Here is a 22,536-nt window from a genome sequence, read left to right as displayed (position 1 = left end):
GCAGCAGAGGAAGAAACGAAGAGGGAGACCGGGGAACGAGCGAGAACGTGGAAAGAAGGGAGAGGAGTTAGACGATGCAGAGTCCAGCGGGGCTCATCGCTTTCCGGTCTCTCTCGGCACCGGTCACCTCCTGCGGCACGACAGTGGAAACGTGTTTGTGCGAATCTAGCTTCGTCTGCTCACTTAGTCGTCAGTCATCCAATTTGTTTTTATGTACGTTAAGAAGTGTCAAACGACTACAAGAACATACGGAGCGTGTCTCTGATGTTTCTTCTCTCGTTTGTAACTCTCAAGGAACTGTCAGCTTCAGCCTCTCTGCGGTTACGGATTTGCGCGTAAGCGTGTAAAAGCCCCTACCAGCTTCGACAAGCGCTAAACTCACCGTTTTACTCGGCCGGGGTTTTCAAAGCACGACTGTAGGCGGCCTTCAACACGCTAGAGTGTTTCAACTCCTAGGTATGGTCGCGTGCGTTTGACAGTCATTTTCCTGTAGAGCAGCGTTTTGCAGAGTTGCAACCATCGTCAGATCACGGACACAATGCCTCCGCAAGGCGTGATGTCGCCGCATGCGCGTCTCCGCGTTCGATTCTGCGCTGTCGCGGACGTATTCCTTTAGTTGCCACGCAGTTGGAATGCTCTTACGCCGCTTGTAGTTTTATGAACTTCCTTGGTACCTGCGTTTTCACGGGTTCCTCTGCTGGTGCTAGGAACTCTATTCCATGCTTCTGGGCTAAGAAGATCTATTCGGTGCAACAACTGCGAATGCGCCAAGGCTTAACGCGGAAGCCGTGGGACGTATCCTGATGCGGTGCCTCGAACGCTGCGCGAGACTGTGACAAGATCAACTTGCGTACGCCTACGTGGTTCCGATTGTAGATCTTTACAGAACCATTCACTATTTTATACACACTTTGTAAAAAGATAAAAAAACTTTAAATAAGGGTAGCGCTCGTAGCGGGACTATTAATAATATATATTAGATATATATCTTCATTTTACCAGATATTAATATTTTAATTCCTTTAATATGCGTTTTTTTTTATTTAATATTAATAAAGAAAGCTATTTTGAAATTATAGTATTCACGCAAAATATCTCGCGCTGGCATTCTGGTGCTCTGAGCGTAATGATACGTGCACGTATACCGAAGCAGCGGAGAAAATCGCCTGAGAGATTCCTGCACTACCGTGTATAACCTTTCCCCCGATATTTCCCTTTTACCGTTTCTGTAGCATGGAGACTGCCACCGCAGTGTTTTAGATGCCTTGGCTAGCCATAATGAAGAAGAGCTCTCAAGCCGCATCTCGGCACGCCCGTTTAGCTGTTTCATGTATGTCCCCCTTGCCGGAACGGTTCTGCTCGTGGGTAAAAACAGCTCATTCGTTCCCTCCCTCGTACCATTTTGTCAAGAATGTGCATTTTCTTTAATGTATCTCATCATAATCGCCTCATTCCGGGTTCCTCCGGCTAGTTTGACGGCTACGTGGGCACAGCTTGCGTTTGAATACATGTTCGGCGCGCTGAAATTCAAGGCAACGAGAACGAAGTGGCGCAATCGCTCAGGCAAGTGAGTCGAGGACAGCAGGCTGGCGTTGTTTCAGCCGTCCTCGCTTTGCCTGCCAAAAGTCGAACTACGCCGACCACCAACGGCTAGGGTTGCTTTCAACTCCGAAACTGCTGCCATCTCGGGCGGCTGCTCCGCCAGTCTAAGCTTTCGTCCGTCTTTACGTCTCTACGAGCCGATCCAAGCTTGCGTTCGTCTTCAGCTCTCTATGGGGATCTATTCATGTGACAGGGGTCGTACACAAGAAAGGCGCGTCATCGGCGGTTCTTGGTTAGACTGCGCGAAGTGCAGAATCACAAATCGATTTTTTTCGAGGCACATTCGGAGAATTCGCAAGTCTGCGTCGAACGCCTGGAGGTGAATAATGTACAGAAGGCGTTTGTGACCTGAAGATTCACGTAGTTAAACCTCTCAGTCTGCCGACCACGTTTACATCTGCCGCTCCAGACTTCACCGACAAACCTATTGTCAGTGCGCGAGTGCGGCCGGAGTCAGCATAGGCGACGCAGTACGCAGTTGAAGGTAATCTGGGGTGTGCGCCTAAGCGTCGATTTAAACATAGCCCTTCGAGTACACATGTGCACCACAAGGCTAATTAGAGCTGGTCAGCTCGTTTCAAGCGGGGCTCCTTTCGCGCTGTCGATCCTTCCGTCCCACAATTGGGGACTCTCTTTTCGTCTGAAACCCTCACCACGCCTCCGCGCATTCTGCAGTCTTGCGTGGAAACACGCCCATTCCTGCAGCGTAAGATGTCACTGCCCGCTTTAGTGATGGAGGGCTCCTTTATTCCGATTGTTTTCGGAAGGCACAACCGAGTCCTCAAGCGTCCGTGAACAGTTTCATTCTGCCTGATCAACGCGACGAAAACAAGCCGCCCGACAAATGTATCCTTCAGCCAACGGAAATACAAGATGTTGTACACGATTTGTCACTTGCATTCGGGAATCACCGGCACACAAGGCCGCTCCGGCGTTTCTCATTTTGTGGAGAATGTACGCTGAGGAAACATCCAGGAGTCACTGTCATCTGCGTCGGGCACAGAGACTGAAAGACGTGCGCATGCGCTGGGACGCCCAGTTGGCTGTACAGTACCGCCCTTTCTGAGCTGTCTGAGTCGATACTCTAGTTCCTACCGCCCACGACGCACATCCTGAGGAATGTTGTCCACCTCCCTAGCTGCGTTCGGCAACACCTCGTGTCTTTCCTTCCTGTTGACTCTGTAGCCACTAACTCGCCCGCGGCAGACGCGGCCATGCCTCCTTGAGATGAGTCAACAGAGTATCAAGCTGCGTGCATCATGGAGAAAGGACGCGGCAGAACTTCGGGGCGGGCGGAGGCTCTCTGCCTGAGCTCTCCAGAAGCTCCGTTCGCCCCAGAAGTTCTCTACCTAGAAGAGTCCCACCACTCGCCAGTTCAGTTCCTCGACTGCAACACTCTCTGCTCCTGCGTTGGGAGTGCACTTTCCCTGTGGGCGCTCGACAGCGGCCGGAGGCGTTTGCTCAGCTTTAGCGTAGAGGGAGATAGAAGGCTGGAAATCCTCGCTGAAGACGAGGGCAGCGAGACCTCGCCTGCGCATCCATCAATTTCCGCACCTGCGCCGCCTGCCAGGAGGGTCACAGACCGGCCAAGCAGCGCAGCGACCGCGGCGGCGATTGCGGCGGAAAAAAGCGGCGGGCGTGTGGCGGCGCCAGGGAAATTGCCCTCGTCAGCGGCGCTCAGCAAAGACCTGAAACACAGATTTCCCGGCGTAGAGCTGCGGGCCACCGAGGCGGCGCGCCCTAGAGGCCGTCATCAGGCCACAGCCTCGCCGTATCGAGACGCCCTAGATCTCTTGCCTTGCCTTGCCACGTGCCCATCTCGAGGCCTCGTAGCATGCAGCGGGCGAGTGGCGCGGCGAATGCCGCTTCCGAACGAGGAAGAACCGACGAACTGCGTCAAAACTTTCCTGCTGCGCAGAGTGACTCGAAAAGACAAGAACGACAAAAACGCGCCGCTAGACTTCTGCCCGCAGGTGACCGAGCTCCAGCCAGACGCGTCGCCGGCAGCGATCGACGTCGTGGATCTCGCGTTCAGCGCCTGCGGCACAAAGCTGTACAGACTCTCTATCGCCCTCTCGCAAGCCCAAGGCGCCCGACGAGACTCTGGGCTCCTGGATGAGGCCGCCATCCTCGGCGCTCCCAGCCTCGTCGTGGAAACCTCCAGCGCCTTCTTGGCGTCGACCGCAGAGGCGGAAGATGTCGGCAAACCCGAGTTTCGCGCCGCTGCGCACATCACGGTATTCGACTCGACAACGGGCGCTCTGCAGACGCGAACGAAGCTGCACATCTCTGATATCTGTGAGTGCAAAAGGAATGGAGGGCCTCCCACCGCGCAGGCCTGCGCGTGCCCTACATTCTGCGAAGCAAACGTCGCCTCGGCTGTCGCATTTCGAGGGTGAACGTTGAAAAGGAATCCCTACTACATACGCATGCGAGCATTGCGGCCGGAAACAACGCAGGGCCCCGCTGGAAGCCTGACTATCAGTTCAGGCCGGAGGCAGCAGCGACGGTCATGAACTGCAGGAAACCCGGGGCAAGCACGGGCGAAGGCGCGGAGACCGTCCTTGACGAATGCCTCGCCTGCATCGCTACACACTCCCGCGAAAGTGTTGTCGTAGCCATGGCAACACGAATCTCGTATAAGAGGTCGTGGGTGTTGCCCCCTTCTCACTATGCATATGTATAAGATAAACAACCACACAGATAAAGAAAGACGTACCTCATACATACACACCTGTATATATACCTGCTTGTATGCCATCTGAGGAACCTTACGCTGGATACGTTTCAATGTTAACTTGCTAAATACCTTGGGAGCGAAGCTAATCTATGTACCTTCGTTCATGGAAGTCAAAGGGCTTGCACTGTTTGTATTTATGAAACGTGATTAGTTCACCGAGCCAATACGACTCAGTTGTTTTGGGACACTCTCCCTGTCTAAGAGATTGGTATGCGCTACAGTACCACTCTCGCAACAAAGACGAGACGAGGTAGTTGATGATGAACAAGCGACTGACTTTGAGAACCGCGTTACAGTGTGCGAATTTCAGCACGCTGTCGTCTGCTCTGACCGTGAGACTGTGAGTTGCCTTTCCTTTCTCTTGTCGGAGGCCAACAGACCTGCGCCTTCGATCCAAAGCTAAAGATGAGCAGATTTCGCAGACCAGCATGAACTTGCTCCGGCATTGTCACTGCTTACGCGGAAACGCGGCATCCAAACCCAGCCTCGTTCCTCTCTGTGGATCCTCACGACTGTCGATTGCGTCCTCGTGTTCCTTTGTTGTCTGCAGCGGCCAGGCCGGCGCGTCTCTGTGTGTGCCCTCGAAACTCGAATCTCGTCGCTCTCTGGTCTCGCAGCGCTGTGAGCTTCGTGGAACTCCTCGCATCAGGCGGCGAATAGGCCTCTGTGAACGTCATGGAGGCGATAGGGTGCGAGGCGGGGATCGTCGTTGCCGACGTCATTTGGTTTCCTCTGCTCCTGAAGAAGAAGGAGAGCCTGTGCTGCTGCGTGGCCTCGGCCTCGGTGAACTTTGTGTTTCAGTTCGCCGAAGAAAACAACGCGACGACTGCCAAGCTCCTATGGACATTTCGCACGCTGTCGCCCGTTACCTGTCTGCTCTGCGCCGACGCGTCCCTCGTCACGTTTCACAAAGACCTCTCCGTCCTCTTCTTGGCCTTCAACGAGGAATTCAACGCCCTTCTCAATCAGACAGGGTTTCTCCAAGCTGAAAAAACTGATGTACGCAGGCACACATGTGTGCCTCAGCTTCGCAAACGCAGCATTCGCTGCTTCGTTAAAAGCGAACTAGGCAGGCATGATTCGTCGAAACAAGCCTTCAGCTCACGCACGCGCTTCACAGTACACACTGTTTGACGCTCAACGCCGAGATGACCTAGATGCGCAAGCATACTGATACATGCATATACATGTGTGCTACGGAGATATATATATATATATATATATCTATGTATATTGCGTGTGTATATGCATATCTGTATCCGATGGGTATAGATAAGTATACTACAAATATACAGGGTATACACTTTGTCTGTCTTCAGTTTCAGTGCAGTGCTGTCACCTTTTTCGCTCGAACGCGCATTTTCACCTGCTTGTGCGCATGCAAGTGAATGTGCGTCTTTTCAGCCTCTCATGCCGTCGCAGTCTGCGCTTCGCGCGCTGACCTGTCAAGCGGTTGACAGCCGCATCCGCCATCCTCTCCTCGCTGCGGAGGCTCCCTGCCAGGCGGTCACCTCGATGCTGTTTCTGGTGAAGACCAAAGGGGCTCTTGACCTGGCCGCGAGAGAAAACGCCACAGACTCAAGCACCGCTTTGCAAGCTGAATCTAGCCAGCTACCAACTGATCTGCAGGTTCGGAGAGATGTTTCCACCCATTGTGTCGATTCGACAACATGGATGCAAGCGTTGGGGAAACTCAAAACTACGGCGTCCGATGCGGTGCGACAAACGCGTCAAGGGCTTTTCTAGCGCGAGCCACGCAATCAGCACGATTTCGGTTTTGCCTTCTGTCTGTGATTACCCATTGAGTAGCGCTAAACCTCTTTGCTGAGCGTTCAGCGGATGTAGCTCAGGTCCATGTGTGGCTCTCCTGAAGTCTAGACCGAGCTCGAAGTCCTGAGTATACATTCTCCACGCAACTCTGTCTTTCACGCCACCACACATGGAAGAAAATACACTTCCACTTTTTCCTGTGTCACCGTCGTTCAGCTAAGGCCGCCGACTCTGTGAACTCCTTCCATCGCGCACTTCGCCTACGCTGTTCACGAATGCGGAATTACACGAAAAGATGCCTGTTTGCGTAGGGCTTCGCACTCAGAGAAATTCAAATGTATACATGAATGTATGTAAATATAAATGTACATATATATATATATATATATAAGCATATGCGTACGTATAAATACGCATCTATACAAATATATATGTATGTGTATCCTTGTGCTCGTGTATAATAATGTGCGGTGGTTTCGGAAGCGACGACTGTAGCATTTCTCTTTGCGGGGAACCGTCAGTCTCTCCGTGGAGTCTCTTCTGTCCTGCGAAGACTGCAGATGAACAGGAAGCCGGTCGCAGAGATCTCTCTGTGCTCAATGCGGCGATCTCGCGCGACTCGATTTCGCTCCTTATGTCTGACGGATCCCTGCTGAGAACTCGCCACCGGCCGGCGGAGGCCAAACCGCAGCCGGTGAGGTTACGTTCAAATGAGAAAGGGTGTCTTAACATGACGCTCGATCGCCTCGTGTGAGGCTGACGCTGAGCGAGAAAGAGACAGCACTTTCCACATTCCAGGGATCGAGTCTGAGCGAGACAGAGCAGCACAGCAAAGCATGATCTGTCCCCACTGATAGACGTATAACGCCACTTCGCAGCTACGTGACTGTGCGGAGGCGCCAGACAGCCTGGGCGCCCTCAGCTTTCCTCCTTGCCGCCGCTTCAGAATTCTTCTCAACTGCGCCTCTGATCCACGCTACTCGCGTGACGAGTGGATCTCCGCTCGCCATGTCGGCCTCCACCGTGCTCCAAACTCCTCGAGTTGAGCTTTTGGCGTGGCGATGGGCGCTTCTACAAGAGCGCGCCGCCTACGCACGCCAATGCTTCGGAAGTTTTTCTGCGTACAGGATCCCTCGCGATGCGCATCGCAGGGAGCAGCCAGCCAACGGGCTTCTACGCTGAGTCTGCAGGAAGGCGAGGATGAACTCGATGGCGAGGACGCAGAGTACGTTTGGGCTTGCCACAAGACTGCGAAGCCGAATCGCAGAGGCTAAAAGAGAATCGCGCGGCTCGCCCAAAGACTTCAGTGGATTCCACGATGCACGCAGAAACCGGTACTCACCAGCAGCGAAGCGCTCGAACTAGGAACCCAAGAACGACGCCCACCTGTGGAAACAGTTATCGCAATGATAGCTCTACATACGCATGCGCTGTGTCGTATATCTGAACACGGAAGGATGAAGATACATGCGGTGATTCAGGTTTTTGGGACGCAGGAGCGCGAGGCGTGGTAAAGCGCGATCTGTCTCCTGCTGTGAAGAACGCAGCCGCACCCACGCCTTGGGAGGTACGCGGAATCTCTTGACCGAACACGCTCTTCACGCGGCGCCCAAGCTCCCGCGCTTATATCCTGCTTCTGCTTGTGCAGAACTGTGAATCTGGAAACCGAGCTCGTGGGGATCGTCGCGGCTCGCCCTGTTGCTGGGCTGGTGCTCGAGGCGCTTCAGACCTCCGCGGAGACATACGAGATTCGCATCGTGACGGCGACGCGCACGGGGGTCGTCAGGTAAAGATCGGATAATGGAATCAATTCCCGCATACTTATCGACCAGTGAAGTCGCTTCTCGGCTCGCCCGAGGCGTCACGTGCAGCCGAGTGCAAGAGGGAAAAGCAGCAACAGGATCCTGGCATCTGAACACGAAGAAAAGAGATCGGCTGCGGGCTGGCGATGCCGATTAAAGGAGAGGCGGCGAGGCCTTTGTGGCCTTCGCCTCTTCGTCTCGAGTGTCAGGCACGTCTCTGTTTTTTTCCTGCGTCTGATTATTTTTCTTGTTGGCATCTGTTTTGTGCGAGCTACGTGTTTGACTCCCGAGCTCGTTTCTTCCCCGCTTTCGGTGCCGTCTTGCCTGCGGCGGCTGCCCTGATTCTCCTTTGCAACCCCCGTCCTCCTGCGCAGCTCGTTTGCCTGCTTCTCCGCCTTCTTTCCCTGTCTTTCGGCTTCCTTTTCTCCGCGCACTTACCTCCTCTCCTTCCAGTGAGCCTGCCGCATGCCTTCGCCCGATCTCGACAGGCTTCCGCCTCCCCCGAGTCTGTCTCTTCTTCAGATCATGCACCGTGCAGGTCCCTGCCACCTCCGGGCTGCCCGCGGCGCCCTCGACGACTCGCTGCGTCCTCGTGTCTCACTTACAGCTTCCCTCGAGCCTGAGCTGCCTCGCGTCGGGTCGGCATCCAGCCCTGGGCACGGTGATTCTCTGCGGAAGTGAGAACGGCGTCCTGCGGTGGCTGGACCTCGACGCGACGAGCCTCGTGAAGGAGATCAGGTTCGTCGGCTGAGAATCCTCCCACGTCATCTTTTTTCATGTGCTCTGCTTGCCTGCTGGGCGTCGCCCAACCCTAAACACTAAACTCGTCCTGGGCTTCGTCGGGGCGTATGGCGAGCGGGGGGGGGAGCGGGGGGGGAAGGCGCACTCTGCTCGGGGTGATTCACTCCCAGCCTGACGGACGTTGCCAGAGCGGCAGCACTTCTCTCGCTTGCTCTCGCCTTGCTTGCGTCGCCTCGCGTTTCACTCGTTTGCTGTCTGTCGGCGCCGGGGGGCTCTCTCCGTAGACTCGCCCTCTTCAGCGGCGTCCTTCGCTCCCTGTTGCTCGCACGGGGTCGTCTGGAGGCGCAGATGTCGGTGTGCGAATGGGAAATGAGTGGCGCAAAAACACGCCGCTCTCGCACCATCTAAAACCCTAACCCCTAAGCTCTATCAGCACTGCTTTTGAATACGAGACGCGATGCGTGATCTCGCCGGACGGTTGTCTCCCGAGCACGCGGCCGCGGCCGCAGCGGCACCACAAAATTATGTGGGAATCTCTCCATCGAAATGCACACGCGCAGGTGTGCATCATTAGCTCTACCGTGCGGAGTCCACGTGCGCGACTGCGTCTCGCGCCCGCGATGTCGAAGGGAATCGTTTGCGTCGCGAGCGCGCTGCGCCACCGTGCGCCGGCGTGTCTTTTTTAGGGTCGCCACGGACCCCGTTATAGCTCTTCTGGCTTGTCCAGAGCCCCAGGAGGCTGCGGAGGCGTCGCTGCTCTGGGCGGCGCTCTGCGGCGAGGGTACCCTCGTCTTCCTGCGTGCGGCAGACCCGCGAACTCTCTGCTCAGGAGGCGCAAGAGACCTGTTGCCTCTCGGCATCGTGTCTCTCGCCGCAGCGCTGGAAGGCGAACAAAAGGTACGCAAGCCAGCAGAAACCCGCAGACGGCGGCGGTCGCCAGGCGCCTTCTCTGACGCTCAGAGCGCGCTCTTCTGTCTTGTAGACCTCGCGAGACCGCTGCGTATCCTGCCTGCCGCGCCGAGCTAGGCGAGTCCTCCGTAGCTCGGCATTCGCCCCGGAGAGCGACAGGCTAGCACCGCGCGCAGGCACAGAACGGGGGGTAGGATGGCGGGAATCTCCACGGAGACGTGGGCAACAAAGCGATCGAGCGTGCAGGCGTTTGTCCACGCTTGCGGCACTTCGTCAGTTATGTTCAAGTCGTCGTATACGGCCTCCTGTCCTCAATACGCATCTCGACAGCAAGCCAAACCCCTACTCGAGGCGCTTCATGCCTCTGCTTTGCTGTCGCACTTGGCTGACTCGCTTTATAGGACGCAGGCGCCGAGGAGGCGGCAGGGAGACGCTTGTATTCAGAGGCGGCGAAGCGGCATGTGGGCAAGCGACTGCTTCTCACTCGCTCGCTCGGCTGGATGCAGCACGCGAGCCTTCTCAACGCGGAGCCGCCGCCAGGCTCCGCCGCTGGATGGATTGTTTCGTGCGGAAGCGTATTGAGGGCAGAGGCCGAGGAGGCGCCACTGAATGCACTATTTTTCATCTGTGCCCCCCCCGCCGCCTTCCTGCCGCACAACGCAGATCTCGCAGAAGTTGTGAGTTTCACTTCTGGACGCTCCCACCTCCTCGTTGGATATCACTAGCCCTTTCCGCCTCTGTGCAGGTCTGCTTAGGCGCGCGTCAGGCGACCGGCCCACTGTCGCGGCGAGCTCGCATTGCGTGTGCGCTCAATTGATTTTATATCCACACTAGTTGTCCTCTTAACTTCACTCTGCCATTCATTTAACTGATGAAAAGCCCGATTCCCTGCGGAAGAACCTGCGGATCGGTTTCGTCTCACTTGTGCACCACTTTCTCCCGGCCCTCTCTCTCTCGCTTTGGGTTGCAGAGGAGATTTCAGGGTTTCTTCCCCTTCCGCCATGTATGCATTTCTCCATGCCGCGCCGCGTTGTGCCTTCGAGTTTTCGTCTCTCCAGTGTCCGCTCAGGGCTGTAAGACTCGCCTGCGTGCCCTCCGCTCTCTGCGTCGTCGGCAAGGCGCTCTTCGTGGCGACGGCCGCGGGCGAACTCTTGGGATTTTCTGGCGCCCAGTTTGTCTCGGAGTTGAGTCACCCGCGTCGCGGCACTTCTCGTCCCCTCGCAGACAAGCCCCCCGCCGCGCCACTGTTTTTAGTCCGTGTAGCCTCGTCGCCTCTCCGCACGCTGGCGGTCGCGACTCCTCCCTCGTCGTCGGCATCGCGGCGTTCTTCTCATCCCGATTCCGCATCCGCGGTCGCTATTGCTACCTCGATGGATGGAAGCGTCTACGGGGTCCAGCTGCCGCTTCTGAGGCCGAGAAAGGCCGCGCAGTTCGAGGAGTCTCTTTCCGTCGCGGAACCCGTAGCTGGCGAGGGCGATGCGCCCCGGCCGTCGCGGCCGTCTTCCTCAGAGACGGAGTCTCGACACGCGCTTCCGCAAGTCTGCTGCAGAGTCCTCTGGTGCCGCGCGTCTCGCGCCTGTCTTCCGGAATCTCTCACTGCTGCCGTAGGAGCGGCGCTCCCTGCTTCTGAACGCAACGCCGAGGCGGTTGTTTTCGTGGCAAGCGCCGGCGACGACGGGCTCCTCCTTTGGCGCGAGCGAGGAGGCGGCGGGGCGTCTGAAACACACGCAGAGACAGAGCCGCCTTCCGGCGCTGAGGCCGCGCAGCGGACACGCGGGCGACAAGGCGGCATTAGCTTCCAGTCGCAGATCGCAGCGACGGTTGAATAGTACGTCGGAATCCCGTAGCCAGGGTTGACGCCAAAGCGACAGTTGCATGCTCCTGCGACTGAGAGCTCCGCGGCAACAATGGCGGGTGACACCAAAAATATTCCTTCGGTGGTGACTCATCTCCCGCAGACAGAGGGAGGCGCGCGCGGCCTGCAACTGTGTGTGGCGTCGTTTCGCGGCGGACCGCGTTTTTACTTTTCAACTCATTTGTCATTGCAGCTCGAGCGATGTCGGTGCGGCGCCCGCGGGGGATGATGTGGTGAAACGGCCGCGGACTTTAGGCACTCCAGATGCTTCTCTGGAGGTCTCGAAGCCTGTGAAATTGCCAGCCGCCTGGGAGGAGCTATGGGCCTGCGGCAGGAATGAGAGATTGGCGAGGGAAGTTCAACGCGACAAAGAAGCTTTGCAAAGCGAGATGCAGAGTCTGCGTAAGGCGCTGAGGAAGCTGATTGAAGAGAACGAGGTGCGTGGAAGTAGGCGGGGTTCTGTCAACATCGACGTCTCCCGCTCTCGCTTTCACCGCCGCTCTGGATTGGCCTTCGCTCATAGAAGCCTGTGAGCAGTAAAAAACAACTGCGAGAAGGCAGCGTGTTTAGGTTTGATAGGTGTGTCGCCTTTATTCTCCTCTTCCTTTCATATCTGCAACAACCTGCATTTTCTGTCCTTTCAGATTCTAATCGTGACTTTTGTCCACCCGGCTCCTACGATTCTTCATCGTTTGTCTGGAAGGCCAGCGACCCACGTCTCTGTTGCGCTTGTGCTTCCTCACTCTTTTGTCCTCGACGCGTCAAGGTTCCTCGTTTTTTAGGGATTCGCTTCTTGGCTTTCCTCAAACTGTCTGCTCTCTCTGTCTCCCCTTTCGCCGGTCTCTGTCGTCGTGCCCATATTTCTCTGTGTCTCTTGAGGTGCTGCTTCCTGCGGCGTTCCCGGCTTGCTGATAGCTCCTCCTCCGCGCCACCGCCGGCTAGGGGGTAGGTTTTAGTTTACGCCTCTGCATGAGTCGAGTGCCTTCTTTTTATGCCGTAGAGCCTCTGTCGCCTCTGCGTCCGTGTTTCCGCCGCAGAACCTCCTTCGCGCATAGTTGATGATTTCGGTTTTCTGCAGCGGCGGTCAGGCGCAGAGGCCGTCCCACGCGAGGCGTTCTGTCTGGATGCGGACGCCCGTCGGCGAATCCAAGAGACGCTAGAGGCTGACCTCGAGCGCTTTCAGAAGGAGACCGAGCTGCAACGGCTAGTTTGCAGCGCCCTCCGCGAGCGCTTGACTGAAAAAATTTGGAAAAAGATGCGAAGACCGGGGCGGGCCCTGGCGGCGATCGCAGATGCTGACAGTGCCGTGGAATTCGTCAGAGACTATCCCTTGCAGGCGACAGATGCGACCCGACTGGACGAAAAGCTTGTCTTTCTGAGGTATCGCCAAGGCACTGTAACCATGACATACCTCCCTCACGCAACGGCATGGTGCAGCGAGACGCAGTGCGGTCTCCTCTGCGCGCAGGCGTCGGAATACTTGCGCACTAGAGCGCTACTCGCAGTCATATCTAGGAATGTATACCCAGGTACACAGGTAGAAACATACATAGATATAGCTTCTGGTGTAGGTAGCCGGATGTGGATAGAATAGTGGATACATATATATTTATAAATGCGGGCAGTCTGATATGGACGGACAAGCACATACATGTATGTACAACCTTTGTAGCTTTTTTTTGCATGGGTGGCGGGCTGCTCCGTGGCGACGAGTTGCAGCCCTTCTCCGTGTCGCGCTATGCGTTCACTCTTCCTCGTCTTGTTCGTTGGCGCCGGAAGAACGAAGCGCGTGCCCTCGACAGCGACGTGAAGCCGCGCATCCCTTTTCACGTCTACGTGCTAGAACGAATCTCCATCTCTTGTTGGTGGAGACGCTGGGGCTTCTGGGTGGGGTCACTTTTAACACCGTATAATAGGCTGAAAGTGCCGTCCTTCAAATACACGCTGGAGATCGCTGTTGTCAATGTGCTCGACATGATGATCATGAAAGGCAAAGATAGTTTGGATCCGCTAAAAAAGACCTTCGAGATCGAAGCATGCCGCCCACACTCGCCCTACGTCTGTCTCACGCTTTAGGAAACTGGAAAAGAGAGAGGAGGAGTGGCTTCGCCGCGCGGCGGCCGAGGACCGTGCGCTCATGCGGCTGCGGTTCGACGATGCGGTCGCAACTGCGTCCACGCAAAACCTCGAGGAAGAATACATCACGCACGCCAGGGCAGGCGACGGTGAGCAGGCGCCGCTAGCCAGCGAGATAAAGAGAGAAGAAGAGAGAGAAAGAAAGGCAAACAGAAAGCCCGCGTTGCAGAGCGGGCGGGGCGGTGCGGGGTATTGAGAGAGAGGCGGGTAGACGCACGTGGCCGTGGGAGGCGGAGCTGCGTCACGGCGTCGGGCGCATTCGTGTTTCTCTTTTCCGCGTGCAGATTCGTTCCGCGCTGTTCTGGGCGAGGTCGCGGCGGGGGTGCGCGGCGCCGAGGGAGACTCTCTCGCTCGGTGCGGGGGCTGGCTGGCGAGCGCGGAGAAGACCTTCGCGCGCGTTACGAGCTTGCGTCGTTTGCTCTATCCGCCGCTGGAGGTTCTCTCGACGTCGCGCCGCCGAATTCAAAGCTGCTTGCTCAACCGAGTCGCTGGCGCGGTAAGCCAAACGCCTCCTCTCTTAGCTCCCGTCTCCTCTAAAGCGTCTGGGTTTGTCTCATCACGCCATCGTCCCCTGAGAGAGAGTGATAATTATACATATATATCGATGGATAGGTAGATGGATATAGATACAGATATAGATGTAGATATAGATATAGATAGGTAGACAGATAGATATATGTGAATATATGTTTGTATATACCAGTGTTTGTGTATGTTCATATACATGTTTTATGCCTTTACACGTTTGCATGTGTGACTGTAGTTAGAAGCGAGAGTCGGTACATGGACGTCTCTAACCCCGCGATTAATCCGTGCGAAGCGGTTCGCGCTCCACAGCCTTCTCCGGCCTCTGGCGTGAATGCGTTGAATTCTCTTTTTCAGTTGCGCGAGGCCTTCAACGCGTTGTTCGACGCTGCCGTGAGCGACAAGCGAAGAACTGTTGAGCAAATCAACCAGAAAGTGAAGCAGGCGCACGCAGTTGCGGAGGAACTCAAATGCGACCCCGGCGTCTCGTTCTACGCGGCTCCCAGCTGTGAAGACCCAGAGGCGATTCTCAAGGTAGGCAGAAGCCAGGCCTGGCTCCGTGCTTCACAGACACACGCGACGAGACGCGCAGGCGCCTGCTGCGCAACGAGAAATTGCTGCACGAAGGAGCTGTGGATTCGAGTCTGCGCGCAACGCCGCAACTCCCCCACCCTAAATGCAAACGCTTACCATGAGATGTGTCAAAGCTCGGAGCTCGAGAGCGCCCCGCTCAGAGTCTGACACAGAGAAAGGGTGATAAAGAGAAAGCCGAACTCCGGAAGTGGGAGATAACGGGCTACAGAAAGGACACCTGAGATTGCGAAAACGACTGCTTGTGAAAGACGGCCTTGCGCGCGCATTCCAAGTTGCTGCGCATGTTGAATATGCAACTGCCATCCGGACGCACGCATAGGGAGACTTCTGTGTCTCCCCATGCTCTTTGGTTATATCGCGCTGCCGCCCAGCACTCTGTTTAATCCTTCGCATCTGTCTCTACTCCGCGGAGCCAATCGCCTCCGCCGCGACTGACTATGAGGATTTGTGATCTGCCCGACTGGGGGCCGTGTCTGCAGACGCGTTTCCTGTCTTGCGGTTGCTTCGCAGGTCTCCGCGGAGGAAGTGCGCGCGGAGTTGGGCTACCTGCCCTCTTGGTTTTCTCTCGAGGCGCAAGAAGAGGAAGCCGAGCAGAGAGAGAGCGTCGTGGACGAGGCCGCCGCGCGAGCCCTGCAGCAGATGATGGGCGGGCGTCTTCAGAACAAAACGGACACGAGCACACTCGAAATGCAAATCGAAAAGTGCGTTTCGCCGGAGGCGCCCCGAGACGAAAAGGCTGGCGCGTCATGCTTCCAGGCTCAAACGAACGCCGCGCAATGCCGCCGCTGCTCTTCGCTTGTGCGGCCTCTCCGCTGAACCCGCTGTCGCCCATCGAGTCCGGCGCACACACACTGGGGGCCGCGTGCGAGAGGAATGGAAAGACACGTCGCCTCGCACTCTCGCTGAGACTTTTGACGCTTTCTGGGGGAGGCGCCGCCCAAAATGCGTCAAGCTCTTTTTAAGGGCGGTCGCTTGTCTGTCGGTCACTGGGGACTGAGTCGCCTTAAGCTGTCTACTGTACAGAACGTCCAGCTCCGCACCAGCGCGTGAACCACTGAGTGTGAGCGACCACGTCCCGGCCGCGACACGTTCGCAGCGGAGCCTGCCGGGTAGTTTCCTAGATATTAGGGAATTTACGCCTCATATAGCCACGCCGCGTTACCGAAAGAGAGATACCAATTGGCCTTAAGGCGGCTTTCGGGTCTAGAAAGCCGTGCGCAAGCCACGTCTGAGAGCGCATCCAAGGGGGATGAGTATCTGGGCGGCGCCCACATGTTGTCAGGACGCAGCGCCTTCGCTGCTGCCTGTCGGTGCGTCGCTCTTTAGAGAGAGGTGGATGAGCAGCGTCAAGCCGGAGGAGATGACTGAAGCCCAGAAGAAGGCGGTTGCCGACTACGAAGAGAAAGTGGCGCAGATTCAGGCCCTGCAGGACGCACACAGAAAGAAGCTCGAGGCAGACCTCCATCGGCTGAAGTGAGGGCTCAGTCCGATGAATACAAACGCCGCGGCAGACCGGAAGAAGAGCCCCTGTACAGACGACGCGCGGTCCTAAGGAGACGGGCACCATGTTTACACACATGCTGCGTGCCATATTCACATATATATACACATAGATAGATCCATACATACGTACACATTTGTCTGCGTATCTGTTTCAAGAGCGATTTCCAAGGCATCTGGAGAAGCCGCATGTGCCCACTCGGCCTGAAAACGCATAGAGAGGGTGGGCGACCCCCTCATGCGTTGACTGGCGCACCGGATCTCTCATGTACTGCAGTAGAAGCTCAATGCCGCAGCTGCCGGAGAGGCGCAGGGTCGCGGCAGCTGTTGGCGGCTGGTGGGCGGGAGCGCAGATGTTTGAGACCGAACCCAAGTCATACACCCTTTTTTTCTCGGTTGCCCCCTGTCGTTCAGAGAGGAGATCCGCGAGCTGAAGCAGACGTTCGGCGTGCGGTTTCAGGAGCTTCAGGCGAAACAGTGAGCGCCCTCCGGGTCGCTTTGAAGCCGCTCCTGCGCCGTATGCTGCGCGGTTCCAGTGCTTCGCGACTCCCTAAGATGGCGTGTACGCAATTTTGACCTGTCGCCCTTTCTCAGGAGACAATTCGACGCCGAGATCTTGAAGCAGGAGCTCTACAGCATGCGGATGGCAACCTGGATAAACTCGAGCTCAGATCGAGCAGAGTCGCTGGAACGTCTCTTGCGGCGCCTGCATCTGCACTCGCGGCAGTCCACCAAGACGCGCAAGGCGCTCGCGGAAGCCGCCGCGAAATGCCAAGCCCTAGAGAAGCAGCAGCACGAGCTTCTGCAAGAAGGAAAAGAAACTGTTGCGGCGCTGCGGGCCTCTCTGCTCCAGGCGCAGCTTCCGCCAGAGACCTACAGCGCCTTCATGGCGATTTTCAGACAGAGGTTGGGAGCAGCACCCGAAGCGGATTCTGCCCTTCAGGGTATAGGTGTGAACCGGCACCGCGTTCATGTTCGAATGTGTACGCTAGCGGGCACGCTGAGTCTGTGTGGCAAAGCTAAAAGAAAAGCTTCGACGCAAGGGGCAGGCACGCGTATGCATGCATCTACATGAGTAGATAGCTATTGGCATTTGAAGTTCCGCGGAGCGCGCGCATGTCTGCCTCTGCTTCCCACACTCGTGCAGCACACAGGCCAGCTCCAGGGGACCTGAGTAAGGATGACTCATATGTTTATTCATAATCGCGTTCATATCGATACATCTATTATGTATATTTGCATACGTTGATATCTGCCGTTCACCTGCGGGTGTTGCGCTTCAGACGGATGCTATCTGAGTTGCCTTCGTCGGCGTTGAGTAGGACGTCTGCCTCGGGAGACGTGACGCCGCGGAGTGCAGCGGAGCGCGAATCGCTCCATGGCGCTGAGGCGGCCTCTGACGCGCTGGACGTCAAGGTGAGGGAGCCGATATGCTGAGTGAGAGAGCCTTTCGCTGAGATTCCCGGTATTCACTCACATAGAGAGAGGAAGGGGGGGGAGAGTATGGATGCAGCTGTCTAGAGCGAGTCGCGAGAGCAGGCCGCGCATGCATCGCAGAGAACGTTTTTTGGATAGAGGGAATACGCGACACGGGCGCGCGGCGCTAGAGCCGAAGAGGCTTCCGCTGCCTCTGTTGGGATTTCCACGCTGCCCTGACTCTTCAGCGCCTGTCACACACGCCAGCCGGCATCGCTGCGATCGTGTGGTGACGTAGTCGAGCTGCAGCAGTTCCCCTCTCCCGCGAGAAATTCTTGTTTGTTTAGTTGATTTGCGCGCACCTCCCGCTGCGCCACTCGGATGGGCTGAGGCCGCACGTCAGCGGAGTTCCTCCGCAGCTCCTAACGCAAACGAGATGCAGTTCTTGAGACGGCCATTTCTGAATGGACGCAGCTGCTTGCGTTGTGCTCGAGGTGTATGCCGCAGTGTCCCGAGGGAGGTCCTGAGTCGGTGTTTAGGAACGTCCTCCAAGCGCGCCAAGAGAAGAGCAACGCAGAGAGCCGCTTAGCCGCCACGGTCGCTGCATTCGACGAGCGGCGGCGCTACATGAGCTACTTGCAACAGGTACAGCTTGCATTCCGAGTTTCACCCTCAACATTTCACGTTTGCTCACAGAATATATATGTAAAATATATATATGTGGCAGATATATTACATTCCACGCGTAGAGGCAGAGCTGTATGACTACCACAACCTCCTAGAGTGCCCTTCGTGGAACATGCTGGCGAGGAGGACACCAGGGGAACAGACAAGTCTAGGTATGGCTGAGAAGAGACGACACTGCGTAGACACAAATGCATGGTAACAAAACGTCATGCGGATGTGAAACAAATAATGGAGAGGAATTATGCGCAGGTGAATGGGAATACAGCCAAACCCATGATCAAATGGTAAAATTACATATATGCATATATATATGTTCAGAGACCATCCAAGGGTATCTGCAGGCATCTGTCTGCCTAAGCTCCTTTCTACTTTTGTGATAAGCAACTGCCTACGACACGTGTTGCCCTGGTCTTCCTCAGTGCCAGAATTCTCTGGTTTTTTGATGGGCATGACAGAAGTAGAAATGCATGCTGAACACGCAGCAGTTAGTTACAAGCATGCGAGATCCAGTACCGTATCGTTCCCTGAAATGAACATAAACATATGTTTATATTATATAGTGTAAACGTCTGTATAGTATATAGATATGTATATATATTTCTATACTATGCACGTGTATACACACATATCTAGATGGTATACATATATATACATCTATGTATATATTCATGCGTAGTTTCGCGTGGCAGGTTACGTCGGCAGAAGTGTGTGTTTTCCTGTGTTCAGAAACAGGAACGGGAGTCGCTGGTTGAAGCAGCCCTAGTTGAGAGAATCGCAGAGGAGCGGCAGGCACTCGAGATCCTCGAGCTCGACGTGAAGCTCCTGATGGAGCTGAAGCAGGGCCACGTGGAAGTGACTTCAGGGACTCCAGTGACGACGTATGAAGACGCATGCGTTGTCCATAAGGAAGCCATTGATCGCTGCAACAACGCAATTCTCGCCATAGGAAAACAAAAGATCCATACCCTTGAGATGATCAAGGTAAGCCGAAGCGTTGGCGGGACGTGTACATACAATTGTACCTGTGCATGCGTAGCATATATATATATATATATATATATATTGTTGTTATATATAATGATATATATAATATAAATATAATTATATATATAATATAGATAAAATTATATATATATATAATGAAAGTATAATTATATATATTAAAAATATAATTATATATATAATAAAAATATAAATATATATATAATAAAAATATAAGTATATATATAATATAAATATATAATCTTTATATATATGTCGGTGTATGCATGTATTCAGCGGATACCTGGAGAAGCAGCGTAGCGCTCATACCCCTGCAGCCAGCCTTCGGCGCAAACTGTGAAGTTTCCGTGTGTCTTGGCGATACACGTTTGCTATTCTCCTGCACTACCGCTGTCTATTCCCTGCATGTCGCTTTAGGCGTTCCGCAGAAAAATCGTTTTGCTCGACTGGGAGAAGCGTGTCCTCGATGCGGAGGCACGCGACGTGGAAGAGCGGACGAGGGATGTGCATATGCTGAGAATCACGAAAGCAATCCAGAAGTACCTGACATCTGCGGGTAAGCGCTGTGCATCACGTGCGACGATGAGCAAAACATGCTACTCACGCGCCTTCCTAAGCGCGCGCAACCGCCATTTATACACAGGCGCACCCAAGATGACGAGATATGACTCATGATGCCGCACCGCGGCAACAACATTCCCTTTGCTGCAGGCGACAGCATAGACGAGCAAATGTGCACCACACACTACTCCGTCTCGGCCTTTAAGCCTGCTCCCACCTCCAGATTTGCATGCATAGGGAAACTCTCTAGGCCAGCGTTAGCGCGCCGCAGATGAACGAAGAATCTGCCCTGAACCTGACTATCCATGCCTGCAGCTCAGCAGCGCGGGAAGAGGCTGCAGGACGAGAAGGAGAAAAACCCGAAAAAGAAGACTTCGGCAAAGTTCGCGACACCCGACGCCTCACGGGCTGAGCTGCCTCTTGTTCCGCCGCCCCCCGCGCCAGACGCCACGCAACGCAACTCTCCGCTTGATATTCTGGATAAGAAGATACGCGAGTTGCAGAAGGAAATCAAGAGAAAGGTAAACGTAAAAAAGAGCTAAGAGCTAGGGAATTCTCACACACGCATCCACGATGTCGGAACGACCGAACTTCTGCACCATACCCTCCCCCGCCCCCTCCCCTCGCCAGCACAAACTCGCACAGTCCCTGTGCGGAGCTGCGACAGCGAACTACTGTGTGATTCAAATTGAGCGTGCTAGACTTGTTTTCGCGGATGAAGGGAGATCTTCAGCGTCAACCTTTCTACGAATCGGGCACTGCAGAGCAGGTAGAGAGTCTCAGTCCGCCAGCAGATGCCTCGCCTCGCTCAGATGTGAGCAGACGGTGCGCCGCCGCAGCGCACGCATCCAGTCATGCCGCGACAGCGGGTTCATGCAATGTAGGCGCGAGAGTGAGTCACTAAAGCGTTGATCTCGTCTGTGCATGCCTCGCAAGAGGGAAACTGCATATGCTGTATAAGGTCTGTGTGTCGACTCGCAGGCATCTGAAAATGCTAGCCTCGAGCAAACCGCGAAGGAGCTTCAGCAACGCGCCCTCAGCAAGAAGCTGAAGCTTACGAGAGAGACTCTCATTCCTCGGACTAAAGAAGGCAGTCCTGACGAAGGTAAGAGTGCTCAAGGCGAACTGGCCCGCTCGAGCCCCACGCGTAGCCCCTCCCACCAAGTCGAGAGGCCTGCATCGAGCGACTCTGCCGCTCTCACGACTTTGTCTCAACCAAATCGGTGTTGAAGTCCGGCAGACGAACAGACTGAGGCGGCGTACAGAGCGGATCATGAGTCTTGTTTTAGGAAAGCGCAGGCGCGGGGGGTTAGGCATTTTGAACATGCATATGACTGCGGATTTCAGAGGTGACTTCGAGCGAGGCGAAGCCGCTCCCCTGCGTCTAGAGTTTAGAGCCATCAGCCGTCGTTCCCGCTGGCGCGAGTCCTTGCCGTTATATAAAGCTCGTACTCTTTCTTGTCGCACGCATTTGTCGTGTGTCAGCGAAATAGACAGCCTGGAAAAACTGAGGGCATTTACCTGTTGCCGGAGAACTGTTGGAAGCCGCCCAGGGCTGGAAGGCTGTTGGGGGGTCTAAGATCAGATTTGCGCTGCCCGGTTTTCTGTTGAATCTCACGCGGTTCCCAGGTGCGTCGGAAATCCCTCAGCGAAATTCTCAGTTTTGCGGCCTGCAGTATGTACGCCGGCTTGAGAATGCCGCCCGGCGTTACACAGACGAGATCGAAGAGCTCCGCGACGAGCTTAAGAGACTTCGAGCGCGCACGATTCCCATGTTTGAAGTGGAAAAGTAGAACACGACGCTTGTACCGAACCAGAGCGACGCGGAAACAGACCTGGTTCACGTTGTTTCGAGTGTTGCGTTCTGGGAGAATGGACTCGTGAACAAAACGCACGCGGCTTCCTTCCCAAGGCCGTGGGAGCAGTCTCCGAGCCCGAAACTGGGATGTTCCCTATTACTCGCTAAACATGCGTGCCGAGTGTCATTTTTGTTTTCCCCCGCAAAAGGTGATAGGACTCGTGACACCACAGTAGCCACGCGCAACGAAATGAGTGAAGATCACGAACAACAAAGGTCAACTTACGCTACGCAGACGCGGATTGGACACTTGAAGCCTCCACCAGCCGCCACTGAGCTATATAATATATGTATCATAATATATATATATATATATATTTATATATGCATGAGGGTGGGAAACACAGCTACTCATCGAATGCGCGGTTTGTAACCCCAAGTGGATAAATCAGAACGCCTTAGAATCCAGCACATGGCTCTCTAGGCTCTGTGCATTCTTTTTCAACTCCGTTTCACCTAGAGACCTCACTGCCGACTTTGGACTATGAACTGTAGAGAGCGACTAGAACGGCGGTCGTCAATACAAGACCCCAGGGTTCGGGACTAGCACTGCACGCGTGGCACACGGCGCACACACATTGGCGACCATTGCCGCAGCAGTGGTAGGAAGCAAAGGAACGATATTCGGGTTTAGATCTGCCAGTCCACGTTTTCCGTAAACCGTGTGACATATTGAGGCAGTTCTTGCATTCAGGATAGAATTATTCTCGTGGGTCATTCAGCCCGCTATCAGCTAGCAGAGGTCTTCCTCGTGACCACCAACGGTGCACAGCCTGTCCCAGCGCATGGGTGCGGACGACCTGCTGATCGCACCGCACCGGCTGTCTTTGCCGAACCC

The 22,536-nt window shown here is 55.2% G+C and overlaps 2 protein-coding genes across 2 annotated transcripts; both read left to right on the top strand.

The window, feature by feature from the left end:
- Nucleotides 1-2,861: 2,861 nt before the first annotated feature.
- On the top strand, nucleotides 2,862-4,001 carry BESB_028090 (uncharacterized protein; the record flags this gene model as incomplete). The annotated part of the gene is made up of 1 exon (XM_029361483.1): nucleotides 2,862-4,001. One exon carries the CDS (start codon nucleotides 2,862-2,864, stop codon nucleotides 3,999-4,001), a length of 1,140 nt encoding a protein of 379 aa, XP_029215383.1.
- Nucleotides 4,002-5,017: 1,016 nt separating this feature from the next.
- Nucleotides 5,018-21,633, top strand: BESB_028080 (uncharacterized protein; the record flags this gene model as incomplete). The annotated part of the gene is made up of 24 exons (XM_029361482.1): nucleotides 5,018-5,341; nucleotides 5,747-5,971; nucleotides 7,264-7,337; nucleotides 7,761-7,898; nucleotides 8,437-8,652; nucleotides 9,342-9,552; nucleotides 9,966-10,241; nucleotides 10,623-11,392; nucleotides 11,613-11,866; nucleotides 12,508-12,799; nucleotides 13,496-13,661; nucleotides 13,866-14,051; nucleotides 14,438-14,614; nucleotides 15,185-15,375; nucleotides 16,001-16,147; nucleotides 16,589-16,651; nucleotides 16,769-17,080; nucleotides 17,458-17,590; nucleotides 18,098-18,235; nucleotides 19,004-19,258; nucleotides 19,697-19,835; nucleotides 20,156-20,361; nucleotides 20,822-20,945; nucleotides 21,470-21,633. 24 exons carry the CDS (start codon nucleotides 5,018-5,020, stop codon nucleotides 21,631-21,633), a joined length of 5,181 nt encoding a protein of 1,726 aa, XP_029215382.1.
- Nucleotides 21,634-22,536: the final 903 nt, after the last annotated feature.

The sequence above is a fragment of the Besnoitia besnoiti genome (genome assembly GCF_002563875.1).
Source record: "Besnoitia besnoiti strain Bb-Ger1 chromosome Unknown contig00015, whole genome shotgun sequence".
Lineage (NCBI taxonomy): Eukaryota > Apicomplexa > Conoidasida > Eucoccidiorida > Sarcocystidae > Besnoitia > Besnoitia besnoiti.
This window is presented reverse-complemented; position numbering and strand designations above follow the sequence as displayed.